We start from the raw sequence: 22,336 nt of genomic DNA, 5'->3' as shown, positions 1-22,336 counted from the left end.
TTAAATCAAATTATTATCTATAAAAAAGGCTTAGAGTAACGATTGAGTTGTCTTCATGTGCCTCTAAAATTATATTTGGTTATGAAAACACAATTCCTTAAGAACAAGTTATGAAAGACAAAGATAGAAAAATTAGTGTTTTTATATTTTATTTGGTGATAAACTAAAACATTGTGAAAGTTCAATTCACTTTTTTTTTTCATACAAAAAATTTGGAAAACAAATATAGTGATAAAAAATATAATTATAAAAAATTAATGAGAATAATTAAAAATAAAAAATAAATTATTTTTTTGTTAGTGTCTCTGTGTTAAGAAGAACACAATATATTAATTTAATATCTTTGAATATAATGTCTCTATCTTTATCTCATATACTAAACATAATTTTGTGTCTTTATATCCTTATTTTGGTGACTTATACCTATAAACAATCGTAGCCTAAAATCACGGATTCAAACCTTAAAATCAGCCATTATTATTAAGTTAAACTGTCTACATTATACCATTTAAATGCAAACCATGTCTTAAAATTCTATGCAAAATACTTGTACACCAAATTGTCCTTTAGTCACATTAATATCTAGAAATGATTTTATTTAAGCATCTAAAAATTAATGTCTATTTAACATCTTTAACATCCAAGTACAATTACTTAGACGTTCAAATATTTTCCACCTATTAATAAAGAAAATAACACCTTATAATTTTTATTTTTCTTGTTTATAATGTCTTTCAGGTACTTAACCTATAGAATAACAGACAAGTTTCAAAGACAAGAAAACAAGATAAAATTTAAAATCTCAGTTGTGATTTCCAAGTGATTGAACCAAAGCCCATGGTTTTCAATATGTTGCTTTCTTCCTTCCCAAGTCATGAGTTAGGTAAAAAAATGTTAGATTTTTATTTCAGGGTGAGTTTTGCAATCAATTTATATGCTTTTAAGAAGAAAAAAAAAGTATTAAGATTATTGTGTTGGATTTATATGCCTTAAAGAAAAACAAATGTACCAAGTAATTTCTTGAAAAATTATAAAGAATTATAAGTCTTCAGTTCAATGTTACAATTCTTTGAGGACTCAATTACAATTTTATTTTCATACTAATCTATAAGTCCATTAAAAAATTTTCTCAAAAACTTACTTAGTACTTTTTTTTTTAAGAATTTATAAATCCATCACAAAATTCTTCAATTCTTCAAGAACTTACTTGTTCTTGATTTTTTCTATTTTATAATAGTAAAATTAAGGGGGTTTATATTGAATCATTATTAATGTAAATTGCAAGTTTTTAATATATCATAGTTAAGAAACTTCGATTGAGTTGAATTATAGTATTTATTGTTGCTGGAACATTACAATATCTTACTGTCTCACTCCACTTGCAAAATCCAGCAACCAATAATTAATTAAACATAATATTGCTTAATTAAAGAAAATTACGCCTACCTGTAATCTTCTAATCTTGTTGGCGGTGTTGGTATTATTATTTTGCCAACCAATTAATTAGCTACACGCATGTGTGTTGTAATAATTTTTGAGACATAAATCCGTTGGTATCGCCTAAAAAGCTCCATGTTGCACCATGCTTCAGCCTACATTATCATTAACATTATCTTATTAAATTATTCCTAATTATTCAAGTCACTTTCATGCTCTTTTCCTTCCTAAGCATTGCATCCCTTTTTTAACTTCGCACTTAATTAATCGGAATTTGTTTTTATATTAAGGTGATAAGGTCAAGGTCTAATTAACCCTTTAAACCGGGTGACACTAATTTATTATAAGTTTTGAGCCATAATTGATGACTATACTTCATATTACATACTAGTTAATTTTACCATGATTTTAAATTGTGGTTTGCAACCTTAATTAGCCATAGTTTGCATCAAAATCATAACGCATCGCATCAAGTTGCAACGTGTCATAATATATAGACTAATAATAATTTAGTTGTAAACACAAATTTTATAGGTGAAAACTCAAATACAGTCAACTTTACGTGAAGTTGATAGTTGAGAGCCGTTAAATGATTTGACTAATTTGACTAAATTTTCATCTAACGACTCTCAATTATCAACTTCACGTAAAGTTGACTCCACCTGAGTTTCCATCAAATTTCCATCAATTATATAATATACATAATATATACATGGTACATGCTATGATGCATATTATTATGTTACTAAAACTAAAATATTTTTTTTTATTATTTGAGAACCGTTTTATAGTTAAAAAATAAAAATAAATAATATAACTTTAATTTTGATAAACTATTAATATAAAATAATTTTTATCTCTAATAATACAATACTATATCACTAAAAATAATTATTTTTTACATTGACCATGTGATTGTATGAATAATTATTTAAAAAAATATAATTAGATAATTATATAAAATATTTTATATTATCAGTATATTAAAATTAAACTAAATATATTATTAAAATATAAAAAAAATATCATTTTAATTTTAATAATATTTTTTAAGTGTGATTAAAATTGTATAATTATAGTAACCATTCCAATAATAACAACTATAGAGTCCACCAATATGTAATACTCATAATCACAACAATTATATATTCACGGATACAACTACAAAATTTAAAAGCCTTGTGGCAACCTTAGTCAAATAAGGAGAAACAATTAAACAACCTTCTTCCACATAGGGTTACACTAGGTAGGTTTCTTCTTTGGTTACATAGAGTGGGAATACCTTTGACTTGAATTAACTATTAATTGCACATGTAATGACAATAATAATGTAATGTAATAATGCTTAATTGAATAACAAACGGTAATGCTAATCTTCTATTTTAATTATGTCTATTATTTTGACCGACCAATTGCTATTAAAATTTTATAATATATGCCCTATTGTTCTTTCTTAGCGCAACTCATTGCATGCATAGTGGACATAAAATCACGTAACATGCAACTTATCATTTATTATCATGTGATAGTGATTTGAACACTCCTCTATATAATCACCAAACTCATTCCCATTTTCCCAAACTCAAATCAAAGCATTTTGAGAACTTCAATTCTCTTCTTCTATCATCACAATTTAAAAAAAAGTCTCATCAATCTTCAATCTTGAATTGCCCAAATCCTAAAAGAATGTCACCTTTCAATATCACATTTCTAGTCACAATTTTCCTCTCTCTTTTCTTCCCAACCCTTGGTCAAGTTGATCCAACATTGTCAAGGCCTAAATCCCAAACATTATCATACATAGAGTCCTCTTGCAATGGCACTCTCTACCGTGAACTATGCATCCGTTCCCTTTCGAAATTCGCCAGCACCAATGAAATCGACGGTCCACAACACTTAGCACATGTTGCCTTGTCAATTAGCCTTGCTAGGGCAATCCACACAAAGAACTACTTGGTGGGAGTTTCCAAGGAACTCGACGCGATTAACAATCTCAACAACAATAACAATAACAATAACGACAGAAAGAAGAGAAGGGAGTACCAAACAATTCAAGATTGTGTGACACAACTAAGTGATAGTGTTGACCAACTTAGTCAATCAATCAAGGAGCTAAGAAGGATGAACAACAAAAGTAGATCAACAATCAATGATGATTTCTTGTGGCACATTAACAATGTTGAGACATGGGTTAGCACTGCCTTAACAGATGCTAGTAGTTGTGTCTATGCATTCCCTGGCCATAGAATGAGTAAGAGAACAGCTTCAATTAGGGGTAAGGCCATGAATGTTGCACAAGTTACTAGCAATGCATTAGCCTTCATTCATAAGTACATGGAAGCAGCAACAAGGAACACCAAGCCTTGAAATCATTAAAAAGGGATCATCAAAATTAAAGCTAGCTTGATTAGCTTTAATTAAGTAATTAACCACCCTTTGTTAATTTCTTCATGTATGTATTTAGATTGATCTATTATAATTAAGGTACATGTTTTTTCTTTGGGTGGGTAGTTATTATCTTTTAATAATCAAGTGTAATTTGGATGAATAATGTTATTCATAGTTATTTATTTTGTATTAAAAAGAAGTGATTTTTTATTGTATTTTGTTATTCATTTATTATTTCTCTTTTCTAGGGATTGCATTTTTTTTAATTATTATTATTTTCCTTCCTTATTGGTAATAGTTTTTTGATCCGTTGACTGAGACTCTCTTAATTGGCAAAGCCAGCTGAAGTCACGTGGAAGAAGATTGAAGAAGTAAACTAAGCAAAAGTGACAAAATATATAAATAAAAGGAAAATAATTAAAAAAACCTAAAACAAAGGAGGATGATTCTTAATGTAAGATTTAAGACAAAGGCAGCAAAAAATTGAAATTAAAGGAATAATATAAGACACAAGTTAGAATTTGAAGCCCTATACCTTTTTTTTTTTTTTGTCTTGAAGCCCTGTACTTTTAATTGATGAAGCATTTATGTTACTAAGCCAAAATTTGTGATTAATGTTAGGCAGAAACTCACCTGCAGTTAGTTAACTGCAGGTGAAGTTGCTTTTGGATGGCTGACACGTGTTACTATATAGTTTAAAAAAAATCAGTTTATTTTATATAAATGATTTATTTAAAAAAAAAACGGTTTGAATTGGACCAAACGGTTATTACTTTTATTCCCTTCTTCTTCGTTTTCACATATTCGTTCTCTTCCAATCCCTTTTTTAGAACTAATATCAAACTTTCAATTAGGTATGTTTTTCTTATTTATATTTCTTAATCAAATTTATTATTTCAAATGTATTTCTTAATTTATGTTTTTATTCATTCCTCTGTGAATGATGAAAATTATTTAATAAATACGTACATGTTTATGTCATCACACTATTTTGATATTTAAGATGAAATTGATTGGACATTAGACAATAATTTTGGGAGTTCTACTTTTCACATCTTTGGCAGTTTGATGCATAAATTATCCTAGATTGTGGTGTTTAATATAATATTTAATACACATTACTCTAACACAATTTATGTATTAATAGATTTAGAAGATTCACGTTTTTTAATTTAATCTAAAAGAATCAAATAAAATTAATTTTTTTTATTTTATTTAAATAAAAAGCTTAAAAGATATGTGTAGAATGTATTTATCTTTTTTATTTTTTTAAAGAAATAATTGTACTAGCAAATGGAATACGTAGAAAATATTAGCTTTGAAATTTGGTGTTAATGATTTTGTGGGAATTGTGTTTAACATAGTTGGTTAATATGAAGAAAGAAAAAATGAAAATAGAGATTCTTTACAAATCTAAGGAAGATATCATAAATGCCAAAATAATTCATCGCAATTTCATGTGGTAGAAGACAAAAATGTAATTATGGTATAATGTGGACTGTTTGATAACATGAGCATAGTTAAAATTTTGGCATGATCTCTTTCATATTTGTTGCATGTCTCTTTAGTTGGTGATGTTATAGTTTATTGTGATGATATGATGGTAGTTTAATTGTATGAGTTAGGTCCTTTTTATTGGGTTGGATTTTTTCTATGACTATCCTATTCTTGATGGCAATGCCAAAATAAATATTTTCATTAGTTGTTTTTTTTTCTCTATTCTTGGGTTGATTTTATTTTAAAAAATTTTATTAAAAATTATGTTCAATTATTTAAGGAGACCAAATTAATATTTTGATTAGATATTTTTGTTTTATTGAAAATAAATTCTAATTTTATTAAAAATAAATTTTAGTTGGTAAGTAAAAACACAAAAACGTGCATGACAATGAAATCATAATTTTTAGACAAGTAAATTATCGTCTTATTATCTTAAAAAAATAATTTATTTATAGAATAATATTGAAAAATTAACAATAATTTGCATGAAAATAATTTATTAGTAAAATAAAAGTTAATTGATTGATTACCATGAAATTTAATTTAACAGTAAATTTGTAATTGAAGATATTTTTAAAGCTTAATTTAAAATCTGTTTACAGCTTAATTTAAAAGCAACTGAAAATGTAAGTTATGGAAAACAAAACAAAGCTCATCAAGAAAATAGAAACAGAGACACAAAAAAAAAGACAGATGATACCGTTTATGTCATTCCTATAAAAAAAAGTGAATTTTGTTTCTTTTTCAGGATACTAAATGTTACTTTTTCAAACAATTTGTATACATATATTTGACGAAAATTAAATAAATAAAAATTTCAGATAAATTTAAAGAAAAATTGGTCAATAAGAATGAAGAAGAAGAACATACCAAATTCATCTGTTAGGAATTTAGGAATAATACACAAAAAGAATTGAAATTATTTTAAAAGTAGTTATTTGATCTACTTAAACCGATTTTTTTAAATAAACCATTTGTATAAAATAAATCAATTTTTTTAAAATCATATAGTAACACGTGTCAACCATCCAGAAGCAACTTCACCTACAGTCGACTGCAGGTGAGTTTCTACCTTAAAATTTTGATATGTTATTTTATTTTATTGTCAGAGATATATTATGTAATAGCATGTTTGTTGTACATTTGAATAGGCTTTGTGGGAATCAAGTCAAAGGTTTTCCTCAGAAAAAATTGCTTCGAATGTGATATATGAAGTTATGAATTTCAATCTTAGAAGAGAGGAGAGAGATTCAACTTCCAAATTTTTAGCATTTTTGAAAGAAAGAAATAAATAAAATAATTTCTGAATAAAATGAATTTTCACTATTTATTTCAACTAATTTCTTTTTAAAAGAAAAAGAAACGAAGCACCAGTACTGTTATATGTATATTAATAAATGCATATCTGTCTATTTTTATTGTCTTGATTATACAAACAATAAATAACATGAATTAAATAAGCTGAAGAATATATTACTTGTGCACTTGATAGTTGATACAAATACCCCAAAAATTAGATAACATGAACCATGCAGTAGAATATATTATTTATTAGACTACTTATGATCTAACTATTTTATTGATTACAACAAATAAGCTGAAGAAAAGAACATAGGACAAGATTATTAAAAATGACTAACATTTAATTATACAAAACAAACATTATATTGTCACAACAGGGGTTTGGAAGAATTCAATCTATGTTGAACTTTATGATGAGTTACAAAACATGATCCACCAAAAAGAGGCAAGAAGTGAAAGGGCAATGAAATGTTGTCTAATGTTCTATTCATTCTATGTATTTTTTTTCAGAAAACTGCCACAAATTTCATGATTTTAACCATGGAAAAACATTGGGTGATGTCTGCAACCTCCCTGTTAGGACCTCAACACCAGTGTCTGTCACCTGAGAAAAAAAAGGGTTAAAAAATGGTTAATTTAACTACAAAATACATAGCCTAAGGTACTTAGGAAATACGATACACAGGTACTATAAAGCCATAAATTCACCAACATAACAAATTATAGATAAGTGGCCATGGATTTAAAGCACTAACATATCATTGTATTGTGTACTCTAATATCCAATACCATATAGGGGTTTGCAAAGATTTAGTCAAGGACATGTAAAAAATTATGTGTCACATTGATGTCATGATCTTCGAAGGAGGTAAGTACAAAGAGAAAGGAACTGCTATTGTCTTTCTAGAAAATTTCTTTAAAAATTTAATGATAAATTACATTAACTTCCCCTAAGGTTAGACAATACTGCACATATATTTGTTCATTTGTAAGGTATACACTATCTTCCCTAGGGATTTGTCAATACTCGGTATGTTCGTGTATTTTGCGAAATGGGACAATGACTTCCTTAGATCACTTTTAAGCATAATAAATCAAAAGTTATGGAGAAATCAATGTAATTTACCCAAAATTTGAAACAATAAAGATTCATTTTTTTTTTCTTTCAGTTGGTCACTTCCAGCACTTGTAAGACCAGGACTAAAGAAAGATGCACTTACCAAAAGAGTGTGCTCAAATTGAGCACTTCGTTTACCATCTGCGGTGACAGCAGTCCATCCATCTGGCCACATTCGATCACGCCAGATACCTAACAAAAAAAACCAAATCAGACATATGACGTGTATCCATGTAAGTAATCGATTTAAACCTTTTAGAAACATACCTGCGTTGATCATTGGTTCAATTGTGAAGGTTTGTCCAGCCTTCATTATACCAACTGCTTTATTTCCTGCAAGTGGTTAAGGTTCACTGCATTTGATTTCATTGCAATCATAGTTTGTTTTTAACACGAATTGGAGGGATAGGGGGAGAAGCTAGAAGCCAAGACATGCAGTGTTAAAAAACAGCTTTTGTTAAATCACTTTTTTCTTGCAGTGCATTTAAACCATGAAAAGGATACTTCCATAATGAGGAATGTTTGGTGCACAATGAAAGAGCTCTCCAATTCCATGACCACAGTATGATTTTACCTAAAGGGGCAAGGGAGAATATCAGTAACTAACAAACTAGTAAACAAATCTGTTGTGCAAGAAAAAAAATTAATTGTAAAGGAACAGAATGCAATACCACTGAAAAGCCTGACATAGTTGCATGACGGTTGATAACTTCACCAATTTCCCGGAATCGTACTCCGGGTTTTACTGAAATTGATAGAAAAGGAAGAATCAGAATATATATTACTCACTAAATATCAATAAGCAGCTAATATGATATTATTTGATATCACTCATTAAAACATATCCTTCTGAGTTCTGACTTCAACCGAAATTTATCATTGAACTGAATTTACAGTTAGTGTATGAATTGACAATGAAGCTTTGAGGTACATGTCAAAACATAAAAACAATAAAATCCAAGGCACCTATAATACTTTTAGAAATTCAATTACGTTCTAAATGGAGATGATCAAACTTGAGTAGAAATACAATGGTAATATACCAATAGCTATTGCCTTTTCAAGGCACTCATATGTGCATTTGACCAGCTTCTGAGAGTCTTCATCAACATTTCCCACGAAGTACGTTTCGTTGAGATCACCTGCATAAACTCAACACAGAAAGACAAGTGTCATGTATAAACTTCAACTCAATAGTGTACACATATATCAATATACATTAATCCACTCACCATGTACACCTTTATAGTACACAGTGACATCAATATTTACAATGTCTCCATCTTCAAGCTTCCTGTAAAATGACATTATTAAAAAAAATTCTCAAATTGAAATAATTGTCAAAATAGCTACACTTGCACTACTTGAAATGTAAATTACCGATACGGCATTTCAAGAGAAATATTTTCCATTGGATTATAATAAACTCTTTCAAAACAAATGTTACTTTTGACCTTTTTTCCCGATACATTGAAAAAATCAATATATATGTGTATCCAGATACATTGACATTTCAATGTATCAAAAAAGTGATAGTGACGTTTATGTTAAAATGAAGGCAGACGTCAGAAGATCTATTACTACAATCCGGTACTGGTAAGTGGTAACAAAGAAAAACTGTAAAAAGGATAAATAAGAGAAAATCACAGAACAGTCTACCTTGCATCAGGAATTCCATGACAGATTACTTCATTAACTGACCTGTTAAACAGAGCAGATTTCATGGTTAACAAATACCTGGGTCAATCTGAGAAGAATAGAATATGAACAGAAGGAAAATACCTACGTGCAGCAAGATTTAGGGAAGAAATGATAATTGAGAGGTGATGGATATCCTCCTGCATAAGTGGAAATTCGGTGGAAAACATCCATCAGCGCTAATTATTTAGTGTAATTGGCAATAGCAGCAACAACAATAAATGAAAAAGTGTGTCTCTAGAGCATGTGATTATAATAACTATAATAATAAGTAATAACAGTAACAGAAGATTTTGAAAATGGAACTTGGCAAACAAAAGTAATACCTGCAGCAATAGTTGTGTCGTGAACAACTTTGTCAATCTCATCAGTTGTCACACCAGGCCGAACAATACGAGCAGCCGCATCCAAAACCTCCCTTGCAATCTACAAATTAATATGATCGAGAATAAATTAAGATAGCAGAGGGGCCAAATAAAGTACCACAAAAATCTATGAAAACTAAATGCCATAGAAAACATGAAGAATTTACCCGACATGTTTCTCTCATTTTCGCAATTAGATCTGGAGATTTAATCTACATATTAAAATCAGTTAGAAGAGAGACTAAATAAAAAAATATAAATAATCTCCAACTTTATCCTACATGAAAAACTAAAAAACTACCCACCTCAACAGTATGCTGGAAGTCACTATTAGGCTCAATTTTGGGAATTCCCTGGAAATAGAAGATAGAGACAATTTAGAAACAAATAAACCCTGCTATCAAATTATTGGCTATCACATAAACTGTAGTAAAATGAGTCAAATAAAAAAATGCAAGAAATTAAATAGGAAGAACTCAGGTAACTCACATCATCTGCCCAGTCTGGTTTATCAATATTAGCTGGAACAATGCGTTTAACAGATATGGGATATGGCCGCAACGTCCTTACAAAAGCATAAATGAAATTTTGCTTTCAACAAAAATTGAGTTTATTACAAACATAAGATGAAGTGCTGAAAAGAAAATGTATGTTAGCTGTAAACTGCTGCATACATCTACAATGCCAAAAATACATAAGATAAATGAAAAAGAAGGTGAACATGGGAAAAACAAAAAAAAAAAGGATTTGAAAAATGCTTAAACAGCATCATATCTTTGCAAATAAGTAACAATGAACATAAGTTTCTGATCAATCATCATTAAATTAAGATGCATACATTCCACAATATGAAGCGATTCAGTGTCCTAGAAATTACCCAGTCCAATCAAAGTGAGGCATCTTTGGAGTTCGTGACTGCCCTCTCTTCAAGCAGTATAACCAACTTTCACCAGGTGAGCTTGAGTCCTGCTCACCTGGAGTGCCCATGCCAGGTGAGGATAGCTTCGCCTTCACATGCACCGACTTGTGCGAGCTCCACGAAGACTTGAAACAATCCTGGGAGCTGTCAAGAGATATCAAAATAGGCTCCAATATGAACAATATAAAAAGGACATCGATACATCAATTAGTAAAGTTTTATGTGATGCAACCATCGTACTCTGTAAATGTAACCTATAAGCTCTAAAGCATGGCCCTCCTAAATGGTTGCTGTATCTGTAAACTCGTTTGATACTTGTGTACTCATTCGTCTAACTCTAAATATTACTATTGTAACAAAAACAACATATATCTAACTACAAACTATTCCTGAAAAAAGTCAAAATTGATAATCGATATAGTTTTATCTCATATCATTTGATATGATTTTGCTCAAAAATTATGTTTATTTTATAATTTAATTACTTTTCCTTCTCACACTCATAGCCTATTTTTTGTAAAATTTTGTACCTCATACTCATATTGTATCACGTGGTGTTACCTATGCAAAATAGTCCATAAAGATTCCAACTCTATACTTGGTTTTAGTCTTCATATCATTTTATAATTGTGCACAGAAATTTAATGGATAATAAAATGGACATCAAATCATTGACAAAAATGAAAAAAAAAATCACAGACCAGAAAGCAGAACCTTCACGAGGAAGCTTCAATTCAATGCACTTTGGACACCTGAGCAAAAAGAATAAAAATAAAATAAAATACAATAAAAATTACAAATTTTACATAAACATCTATGCATAAGGGCATCCCTATCTGGTTACAACATGATCATCCCAAACCTCCTAAACCAAATTGCAAGACTTAAAAAAAAAAACTGTAACTTTCACCACCCAATTGATCAAAAACTCTACCTTCCACAGTTTTTCAACATCATAGCACGGTAAACATAACAAATTAGGCACCACTAAAAAATTTCCGAAACTACTCTAATAATCCAAAAACTACCCAAAATCAATGCTGTCATCAGCAACAGCAGCTACAGCTGAAAACTTCAAAAATCCACTTTGATCAAACTCAAAAACTAAGCCTTTCCGCATATATCAAAAGTTATTCAATGCGAAAACAGCATACCTCAATCCACACAAGATTAAATTTTCAAAAGTGCTTGCAAAATATGTGAACAAGTACACAGTAAAATTATAGAAAGAGCGAGAGAGAAGAGTTTAAGTACTGAAGATTTGCGGGTTTTCCACAGTTAGCACAAGAAAGTGCATTTTCAGAGACATCAGATTCACCAGCCATTTTGATTTCACCAACACAAAGAAGACGAAGGAGGTTCAATCTGTTTTCTGATGCTGAAGGCTATGTCTTTTGCTAATTGCTACTTTGCTAGGGTTCAAGAAAATCAAGAAATGGTAAAACCTTAGACCAAAAAGGAAGAAAAATTACAAGAAAAGTATTATAATAACTTCGCGTGTAAGAAAATGGTGCCTTTGGTATTGGGCTTCTTCGGTTCGTTTTTATGGGCTCACCCGTTTTTTATTTGGTATTGTAGGCCCATCAAATAACGAAGCATTTGGCCCAAAAAATTGGTAAACCACCAATTTTGCATCCAAATTATTAAAACGCTTATAAAAATTACCACACTTTTCTTAACCATAAAAATTATACTCATTTTAAAATTTGATAAAAATATATAATATTAAATATATTATCAAAAAGTGATTTAAATATTAAATTTTGATATATTTTTTACAAACATCATTAAAAAAAGATAATTTTATCTTTAAAATTTAGTAATGTTATGTCAAGTATATTTTATTTACGATTTTTTAATCAATGACTACAAATATTTTTAAAAAATGAATACATTTCTAGAATTTAAATTTTTCTTCGATTTTTTTATGTAATTTCTAAATAGTTATCTAAATATTCCTATAAATTTTAAGATCAAATATATAAATAATTTTATCAAATACAAAAAATTATTTTTTATTTATAAAAAAATATTATTTTAGTTATTTTTGTTGTATTTTATATTATTTTGTGGATATTTTTATCGTTATAAAAAATAAAGGTTATTTTTGTCGGTGCATTCAAAAATAGGGTGCAATTTTGATTTACTCTTTATTTTATGGTTAAAACTCAAATGCAGTTATTTTCATTTGAAATTAATAATTAAAAATTATTAAATATAAATTTGACTAAATTATCATATAACAATTTTAAACTATCAATTTTATATAAAGAGTAAAAACATACAACTGTATGTAAATTTTTATCTTATTTTATTAAATGATATTGCGCTTTTTTTTTTTTTCCTCAGAATATCTTTCCTATAAGCAAGCCAAAGTTTAATCCATTATAAAATCTAAACTTTATTTGAAAATTTAATATTGGTCAATAAATTACTTGTATAAATAAAGTAGGATATCTTCTCTGAGCTTGAAACATTCAATAATTAATGTTAGATTCAATTCCATTCAAAGGCAATTAATTAATTCTTCCTTCCCTTTCAAGTGATTGCACCTTATTTACTTCTCAAAGGGGATGATGCCAATTCGGTTATTATTCAACTTTGATTCATGCATGGGGAATTAAATATTATTATTTGTTAGCTATCTTGAAGCATATTATTCTAGGAGCTATCTATCTAATTAAATGCAGAAGTTTGACGATCGAAACTACGTGCAAGGAAGGTGAAGTAGGTGATGAAAGAATGATTTGGCAATTGGTAAGGTTATGTACGTGTTTATACTATAGCAAGTTACAGACAAAATGATGAACAAAATGTCTTGTTTTTATAGTTTTGGATTTCATTGGCATATTGAAGAATAAGCCATCGGGGAAATGCTAATAAGGATGGTTCATTCATTTTGGAAGAAACTTCCAAAAGTAACCGCTAAATGATTCTTCACTACTGACAATTAATTTTCACCAACTTGTTCATGCTTTTATAAATTTGAAAAACATTTGATAACTTAACTATCAAGGTGTTGAGTAGTACTTTCTTTTAATATCCTTTATTTATAGACAGAATTGAAAATATGTGAAAAAAATAAAAATTTTGGGTACTTTAATATGTTTTTGTTGTCTAACAATATAATGTATATATGTGTATAAGTATGTAGTAGTATAATGTAGTGTTTTCTTTATTAAAACTCTTCGATTATTAATAAGATTTGGATATTAGAATATCTATAAGAGTGGCAAATGGGTCGAAACTTGTCGAACTAGTCCGCGTAATTCAATAAAAGAAGTGGGTCGAGTTGAAAATTTAAAAATATTATAAGTAAAAAGTCTGCCTAATTCGATCCGCATCGTCTGATTCGCAGGTTTTGGCAACTTTTGGCACGGGAGGCTTTTTCGGCAGATCCGTCGTTTTTTTTTTTTTGTAATTAAAGATATTTTAAGTTATAATTTGAATTAGGTTTTATATTTGATTGATTAGAAACTTAAAGATGTTTAATTATATGTTTTGAAAAATATTTATTTTATTTTTTACAATGTTAGTTTTATTATTTTGTTTCAAAAAACTTGGTGATTATGTTTATTACATATTTAAAATTATAAAGATTTTAATATTTGTGAATTTAAAAATTATAAATTTATTAAAATAGTTGTGAAATTATATATCTTGTTTAATATTTAATAATTTATTAATTAAAAAAATTGGCTGGCAGACTTAACCCGCCAATCTGCTGTTAAGCAAGACGGGAGAGAAATTCGAGATTGCCTCACTAGATAAAACAGAATAAATCAGCTCATCAAATAGCAAACTTTTAGCGAAACAGAACAAAGCGAACTAACCCATTTGCCACCCCTTAACAATAACAATACATGAATTATATTTAGAGAAAAACTCACGTTTTAAAAGTCAACTATATATGTAATTTTTCTTCTTTATTCTAACGTTAGCTGAAATAATAATTATACTTTAATTGAAACTCTCTTTGATTCAGACTGATATTGCTTATAATTGAATTCAGAAGATTAGGCCAAACGATTACTTAGTTTATCCACTCGAATTTGATTATGTCATTCATGCTCGAACTTCATTTGATAAATCTTTATCTATTTTGATTTCCAAAAATTTTTAAATGACACTTTAATCCTCAACATAAATTAATTATTTTATTGGTCTTTAACTGTTAATTTCATAAATCATTTAGGTCCATAATCCATTTCACTCTGTCAACTCCTAAAGGAGTTGTCTTACATGTTGTGTTAACTTGTCACATCACACGTTAAGTGACACGTGGATAAAACGGATAAAATAGTCTATGACTCTCTTTATACAGAAATGACATCATTTTGGAGAAATACCCTATGCTGCATGTGTTTTGGAAATTGATTAGACATAAAATCGGACACTTCGGGTGAGCGACTCCTCACATTCACTTCCAAAATAAAAGAGTATTTACCCATTTTGGTTTTCAAAAAATTTCAGACTATACACTTTAATCCCCAAATAATTAATTTATATTTATCAATACTCAATTCCATCTGCTAAAGTGACCTAAACCCTTTTTATTCCTACCCACAACATTGATACAACAACAGCCACGAACAAGAACCCTAAAAAATTACAAACTAAATCTTTCAACTGTTTGATTCTGTCTTCACATTTTTCAATCTTTTTCTTTTCAATAGCAGCATCATATTCAAACACACGATCAAACCATTAGAAGAAGTCACAATGTTCCATTTTTAGTAGGGTAAAAGAACACCATCAATATAGCATCTCCCAGCATTCAACATCATAACAATTCAACAAACGAAACAACAACACAATCAACATTATTATTACCTTGAAGTAAGAACAACCGAAGAATGACTTTTTTGGATTTTTTGTTATGCTAGACTCCACCACAATGGCATAAGCTCCGCATTGATACCTTGAGTTTTCACCTTTAGCCGTTCGCTTTCTCCCTCCACTGGATGCGCTTCCAATGCTTTGATCAATGGTAACACTTTCCCTTCTCAAGCGACATGGAGCTGATGAGCTTCCAAAGATTGCCATGCTGGGAGAACACATGTTCAATGTGTTAAGTTTGGAAAACTAATATTAAAATGTGATGGTTTCAGTGGCTAAGAGAAGGGGGGTTGAATCTTAGCCTCTTTTTTGCTTGATAACCCTTGCTGACTTGTGAGACCAATTCAGGAAACTTTTTGTCTTTTTATCTCGTTACTGGACACGAGACTTTTTTGTTTTTCTCGTCCTTAGCCACGAGACTTTTCGTTTTATCTCGTCACTTGGCACGAGATATTTCTGGTTTTTGCTCCTGTGCAGTAGAAACAGAAATGGAGTAGAGAAGAGAGAAAAAATACACCTAGATATATTCTGGTTCAGCTGCTAAGTGCAGTGCAGTCTACATCCAGTCTCCATCACAATTATGATGGAATTTCACTATAATCATCCTGATTACAAACTGTAAAGTGCTAACCCAACTTACAAGGGGATTCCCACAGAATCATGAAACACAACATAGATGAACAAAGGAACTCTAAGACATCTATGGCTTTTTCTTTTAATTTTGCACTCTCTGCCTTTTTCCGCTCTATGGATTTTTCATACAAACCTCACTGTTTGCCTTTTTCCATGAGACTCAAGACATGACAAAATTAAACAGAAAAATACTAAACAAAATACATTGAAGGAGAAGAGAAAACTGTTAGTTCAGGTAGCTCTGAGAACACTGTGCCTTGCACTCTCAAATTTTTCTCCTTGCTTCAAACAGTGGTTGTTCCCTCTTATTATAGAAGAGGGAAGCCTCTACTTATTGAAGCCAACAACCGAACCAACTTCTTCCTCCTTCAACAAACAGAACCGATTCGGCCACATAGAGAGAGAAGAGATAACCATGCAAAACCCAACATGCAATTACCTCTAGTCCTTTCTTGATCATCACCCTTCATCAATCTGAGCTCTCCATCCTTGGCTTGCTTCTCCAAGATAGATTTCTGGCCCTTGATGCTTCATGATGATGATGACTTCATCTGCTTCAATCTCTGCCTCAACCATCACTTCGCCACTCTAGCTACTTCTTGTGGTGGTTGAGCAGAATCAAAGACAAGTCATGCTTCAAGAATCTCCCTTGCTGGCCGAATCTTCATTGTCCATTTTTGAGCATGAAGAGCTCAAGATTACTTCACCAAATCTAACCATATTTTGTGAAAATCTCAGCCACAGCTCTTTTTTATTTTAGTATGTTTTCTTGCCATCATTAGCTTGATGGTCTTGATGCATGCAGCTTCATTTCGGTAGCTCCATGTAGCTTCCATGGCTTCCTTTATTTTCTGGATATTGACCAAAAAAGATGAAAGAGATGAGAGAGAGTAAACAACTTGAAAGAAAAGCAATTCAAATGTAATAAACCAATTAGTTGGTAAAAGTTGCTTTTACTTCCCTAGCTTAGAGTGGCGTGTAGTATTATGGCCATCAATCAATTCAGCTACAACTTTCTCTCTCATAGTTTCCATGCATTAAATGACAATGTAATGAATTTTGGAATCCATCACATGGTGAAGTGCTTGGATCCGTTGAAAGCATTTTTGCTTTCTCTTCATCTTGGTTTCGGACCAAGTTTGGAAACATTCATCAACAATAAGATTGGGCTTTGTAACATTGAGTTTTATTCTGGCCCAATTAGTAACATTTGTTTTCCTGATGTATATTTTTTGGATCAAGCATAGAGCACATAAGAAAGTATTCGTTTGGGCTTGCAGCAATAATATTTATTCTGGCCCAATTATTATTTCATCCTCATAGCATGAGAAACATATAGCAAGGCTTATTATTTGACACAATTAGGCTTAGACCAGAATTTCATTTTCGGCCCAACACAAAATCTGCACAACAAAATTATTAATTAAGCAAATGTGAATTAAGATCAAATTAATAATTTTGTAATTAAATATTTCAATAATGTTTGTTCATCATCAAAATTAAATAGGAGTTTTCCAAACTCATCAATCTCCCCCTTGATGACAAACATTATTAAAATTGAAATGGAAAAAAAATTTAAAGATTGAGTAAATAATACTCCCTTTGAATTTGAATTTCTCTCCCTTTCTAAATGTCACATAGCTCCCCCTTGATGTATGCTTATTTTACCAAGGGAAGCACTAACCTGTAACATTTTAATCAAGCTTCAAAAACAATGTTATTTAGCATATTATGTGATGCTAAATGCTTGATTTATGAGCAGTTTTAATTGATAATCAAAACTCATTTGATATCATAAACTGATTTACTGCTCAAACCTTTACACACACCAATCAACAAGAAAGTTTATTCAAATATTTTTCTAAGCAAGATATCAGAGCATTAATATGGTAAGAAAAATATTTGAAGCACATATGATCAAAACATGGCAATTTTTATGCTTTTCATAGTTTAAAAGAACTGCCAAAAAAAAAATTAAACATATTAACCAAGATGAAACAGAGTTTTAATCATGCATATACATTCATCACGGTTAATTTTCAACCATTCTTCATAAAACAAATGCATTGTCAAATCATTATTAAACAATATCAGCAAACACAATGCAGTTTCAATATTATCATCAAGCTATCATCAAGCACCAAATATAACAAGGGTGATCATGAATTTTCAACAGAAAATTTCATCCCCTGTTTTCTATTTTCAATTTTCAGCTTTTCTCCCCCTTTTGTCATCAAAGGGGCATTATGTACTTGCAGCAAGAAAGCATTGGCAATATAACAAAATACTCATAAGATGCCAGATAAGTCAAAGTGTCAAGAAGCAGTGAGTATCAAGTCATGCTACTACAAAAAAAAGATTGAGCCTAATCATGCCAATATCAAATAACATAAAATAACAGTCATCAATCATCTGATAGATGAAAAGCAGAGTTCTCAACGCCTTCTTCACTATTATCGCCCAGATCCTCCTTTAGAGTTGCTAACATCAGGCCGACCCTTTCTTTGCAATTTTTCCAAGCTTTCTCGCTCTCAGAGGCTTGCTTGCGAGCCTCTTTGTGAGATTGAATCATCATGTCTGCCATGTTTGAGAATTCACCCAAAATTTCTTTGATGGTTTTGACTGTTTTGAAAGACTCTGGCCGAGTCTCATTGTCACTATCCGATGCCACAGATTTGCCCCCTTTGGTTTCCTTAGTCGCTCCTCCTCCTCTAATTGAGGATACTTTGTTTTCCACTGCCTCATTCAACAGATCAACTTTAAAGTATTCAAAAATTCTTGTTAAAAACATACCATAAGGCAGATTAGCCTTTTTGGTGCTTCTAACAGAATGTCACATATGCCTAATCATAATATAGCCAAAAGATATAGGAGTAGAGGTAACCAAAGCAAATAATATGAGACAGTCAAAAAATGTTACTCGGTTGTGTGAGCCGCTTTGGGGAGTCAAAATATGGGTGATGATTCGGTGAAGCAGAGAGTTGACTGGTCCTAGAGCTTTGTGGGTTGGAATCGTTCCATGCAAGCCAGAAAGATTCTCGCAAATGTGCTGAAGAACCGTTTTGTATAAAATGCCGACTTGTGTATCCCATTTGTCTACCATATACGCTCGCGGTCCTTCATCCTTGAAGCCCAGGGCCGCTCCAATGGTCTCAGAATCAAGGGCTATTTGAACCCTTTTGACATAGGAATGAAGGGTGTCGTCAATGAGTCGCATATTGGCGTAGAACTCTCGGACTAGGCCAGGATAGACTGGTTTCTGAATGAGAAGAAGGGGCTTCCAGTTGAGGAGTTCAAACAGGGAGGAGATGTTGATGCCCTTGTTAGTGAGAGTGTCGAGATTCACAAGGTAGGTTGTACATAGATGACGTTTTTCCATAACCTCATTGTGAAACTCAAAAGAAGTACAAGAGTTGAATCTGCTAGGATCAAAGTGGGAGTGAGTCTTGCCATACTTGTTTCTGAATTCCAGGGATTCCAAGTTTGGAGGTTCGGTGGTGTCGTGAAGAGCAAAACCCTTTGTCTTTTGAGTACTCTTCCCGGATGCATGGGGAGTTGATCTCTTTGGTGGTGATTGTGGACGGGAAGGAATGGGAGAAGTATGAGACTCCTCTTCTTCTGTCACGGGAACACTTTTCTTCTTCCTTGAGGAAGTTCTTGTGGCAATGACCTTTCTTCTCATTATGTCTGTGCGTTTTGATGGGGGTGAGGGTGATGAAGATGATGTAGAATGGATGTGAATGTGTGTATGTGATTATGGAGTAGACTGTTTTTGAGAGAATAGAAGCCTTTCACTTTTTCTTGGCGCGGTTTTATTTTTCATGGTGATGAAAGAATGAAATATGAAAGGTTAGGGAGATAACCGAATTGAGTGGGAGAGAGAAGCAAGGTGAGTGACGAATTAAATGAGGTTTGGAGAGAGAATATGAAGAGAGTAATGACCATTAGTGGGCGTTTAATGACCATTATGGGTGGTTATTACCCAAAAAATTGATTTCCCTTTTAACTTTTGAAATCTAAAACTGAAAAGTTGTTGCCTTAAATCAAGGGATTAGATGGAGAGAAGGATTTTGATTTGACAATAACCACTTCCAAGAAGATTTGATGACACAAGAGGGAGATTCTTATTTGTAGAGAGATAACTACCATAACTGTTAAGGTGGGGTCAAGGAATTTTGGTGGGGCCTATAAGATTTGAACTCAGCGTTGCCTCCCCCTTGATCATAGCTCCTCCATCAAGCTTGCATTTTTTATCTCGTCCAAACCTACGAGACAAAACTGGACAGAGTTAAAAAAAATTCACAAATTTTCAATGAAACTTAAATCAAACATTCCCAAACTTTTTCTTAAGGTACATAATCTGTCTTCACATAGGGGTTTTGTAAAAATATCAGCAATTTGGTCTTCAGATTTTACAAATTGAATATCAATAGTACCCTTTTGCACATGTTCCCTAATAAAATGATATTTTATCTCTATGTGCTTGGTTCTTGAGTGCAGAACAGGATTTTTAGAAATGTTTATAGCACTCATATTATCACAAAATAAAGGTATACTATTGATTTTTAATTTGTAATCTTCCAATTATGTTTTTAACCAAATTAATTGTGAGCAACATGCAGATGCGGAAATATATTCAGCTTCAGCTGTGGATAGAGCCACTGTGGCTTGTTTCTTGCTTGACCACATGTTAAGTGAACTTCCAAGGAAGCAACACATGCCGGAGGTGCTTCTTCTATCCACTCTATCTCCCGCATAATCTGCATCACAAAACCCTACTGCACAAAAATCATCAGATTTAGGATACCATAGCCCATAATCACAAGTTCCCTTAATGTATCTAATGATGCGTTTAACAGCCGTGAGATGGGATTCTTTTGGGTGAGATTGGAACCTTGAACATACATCCACACTTTGGACAATGTCCGGTCTAGAGGAGGTAAGGTACATGAGTGAACCTATCATTCCCCTATACCTTGTTTCATCCACATCTTGACCATCATCATCCTTTTCAAGTTTTGTGTTGGGATGCATCGGTGTACCCATTGATTTGGAATTTTCTAGGCCAAACTTTTTAATAAGTTCTTTTCCATAATTTCCTTGGTAAATAAAAGTATCACTAGGAGTTTGTTTAATTTGGAGGCCAAGAAAGAAAGTAAGCTCTCCCATTAAACTCATTTCAAACTCACTAGTCATGAGTTTTCCAAACTCTTCACACAAGGAAATGTTGGCCGATCCAAATACAATGTCATCAACATAAACTTGAACAAGGAGTATATCATCATTAGATGCTTTAATAAATAATGTAGTGTCGGTGGTACCCCTTTGAAATTGATTTTCCAACAAGAAGGCACTAAGCCTTTCATACCAAGCTCTTGGAGCTTGTCTAAGACCATAAAGAGCCTTAGTTAATTTGAAAACATGATTTGGAAACTCTTTATGTTCAAAACCGGAGGGTTGTGCCACATACACTTCTCTATCAATAAAGCCATTAAGGAAAGCACATTTAACATCCATTTGAAACATTTTGAAACCTTTATGGACGACATAGGCAAGAAGCAACCGAATTGCTTCCATTCTAGCTACCGGAGCAAAAGACTCATCAAAATCTATACCCTCTTCTTGATCATAACTTAGGCCACCAATCTAGCCTTGTTACGAACAACTTGTCCATCCTCACCAAGTTTGTTTTTAAATACCCACTTAGTACCCGTTACCTTCTTACCATCCGGATAAGGTACTAATGTCCAAACCTCATTCTTGTCAAATTGAGCTAGCTCCTCTTGCATGACCTTGACCCATGATGGATCTTCAAGAGCTTGTTTGACGTTATTGGGCTCCATTTGTGACAAGAAAGCAAAGTTGCTAGGTTCGGTTTGCCTTTTGGTGGAGGATCTTGTTGTTACACCATGAGAGGGATCACCAATGATGAAGTCATGAGGATAACCCCTCATAGACTTCCATTCTCTAGGCTTTCGGATAGGTGTAGAGCTTTGATGAACTTCTGGTGGTCTCACTGTTTCAGTTGCTCGTGCCTGCTCAGGAGACAAAATGGAAATGTCTCCTCCAAACTGACGAGACAAAACCGGGCTGACATATTCTTCATTTTCCACATATTTGGGATTTTCTTTATTTGTT

At 31.5% G+C, this 22,336-nt stretch overlaps 2 protein-coding genes across 2 annotated transcripts; one reads left to right on the top strand and one right to left on the bottom strand.

Annotated features, from left to right (window-relative positions):
• Positions 1-3,005: 3,005 nt before the first annotated feature.
• On the top strand, positions 3,006-4,128 carry LOC112729419 (pectinesterase inhibitor 9). Its single transcript, XM_025779630.3, has one exon. The coding sequence runs from the start codon at positions 3,124-3,126 to the stop codon at positions 3,802-3,804; it is 681 nt and encodes a 226-aa protein (XP_025635415.1). The 5' UTR covers positions 3,006-3,123; the 3' UTR covers positions 3,805-4,128.
• Positions 4,129-6,947: 2,819 nt separating this feature from the next.
• On the bottom strand, positions 6,948-12,260 carry LOC112728234 (methionine aminopeptidase 1A). The gene is made up of 16 exons (XM_025778288.3): positions 11,981-12,260; positions 11,428-11,478; positions 10,685-10,870; positions 10,297-10,372; positions 10,113-10,160; positions 9,975-10,019; positions 9,769-9,868; positions 9,531-9,582; positions 9,404-9,445; positions 8,977-9,038; positions 8,788-8,886; positions 8,416-8,489; positions 8,249-8,318; positions 8,012-8,077; positions 7,848-7,936; positions 6,948-7,231 (listed from the first exon to the last, which is right to left on the bottom strand). Exons 1-16 carry the CDS (start codon positions 12,049-12,051, stop codon positions 7,154-7,156), a joined length of 1,209 nt encoding a protein of 402 aa, XP_025634073.1. The 5' UTR covers positions 12,052-12,260; the 3' UTR covers positions 6,948-7,153.
• Positions 12,261-22,336: the final 10,076 nt, after the last annotated feature.

Source organism: Arachis hypogaea, chromosome 12 (assembly GCF_003086295.3).
Source record: "Arachis hypogaea cultivar Tifrunner chromosome 12, arahy.Tifrunner.gnm2.J5K5, whole genome shotgun sequence".
NCBI lineage: Eukaryota > Viridiplantae > Streptophyta > Magnoliopsida > Fabales > Fabaceae > Arachis > Arachis hypogaea.
Note: the sequence above shows the minus strand (reverse complement) of the source record. Positions and strands in the feature narration are given on the sequence as shown.

Bases quoted from the DNA above. Each gene is read 5' to 3' on its own strand.
- LOC112729419 (XM_025779630.3), top strand. From the start codon at position 3,124: ATGTCACCTTTCAATATCACATTTCTAGTCACAATTTTCCTCTCTCTT.
- LOC112728234 (XM_025778288.3), bottom strand. From the start codon at position 12,051: ATGGCTGGTGAATCTGATGTCTCTGAAAATGCACTTTCTTGTGCTAAC. The intron at 11,479-11,980 runs GTACTTAAACTC...CTTTTTGCTCAG, and splicing joins GGAAAACCCGCAAATCTTCA to GTGTCCAAAGTGCATTGAAT. The intron at 10,871-11,427 runs GTCTGTGATTTT...ATCTCTTGACAG, and splicing joins CGTGAAGGTTCTGCTTTCTG to CTCCCAGGATTGTTTCAAGT.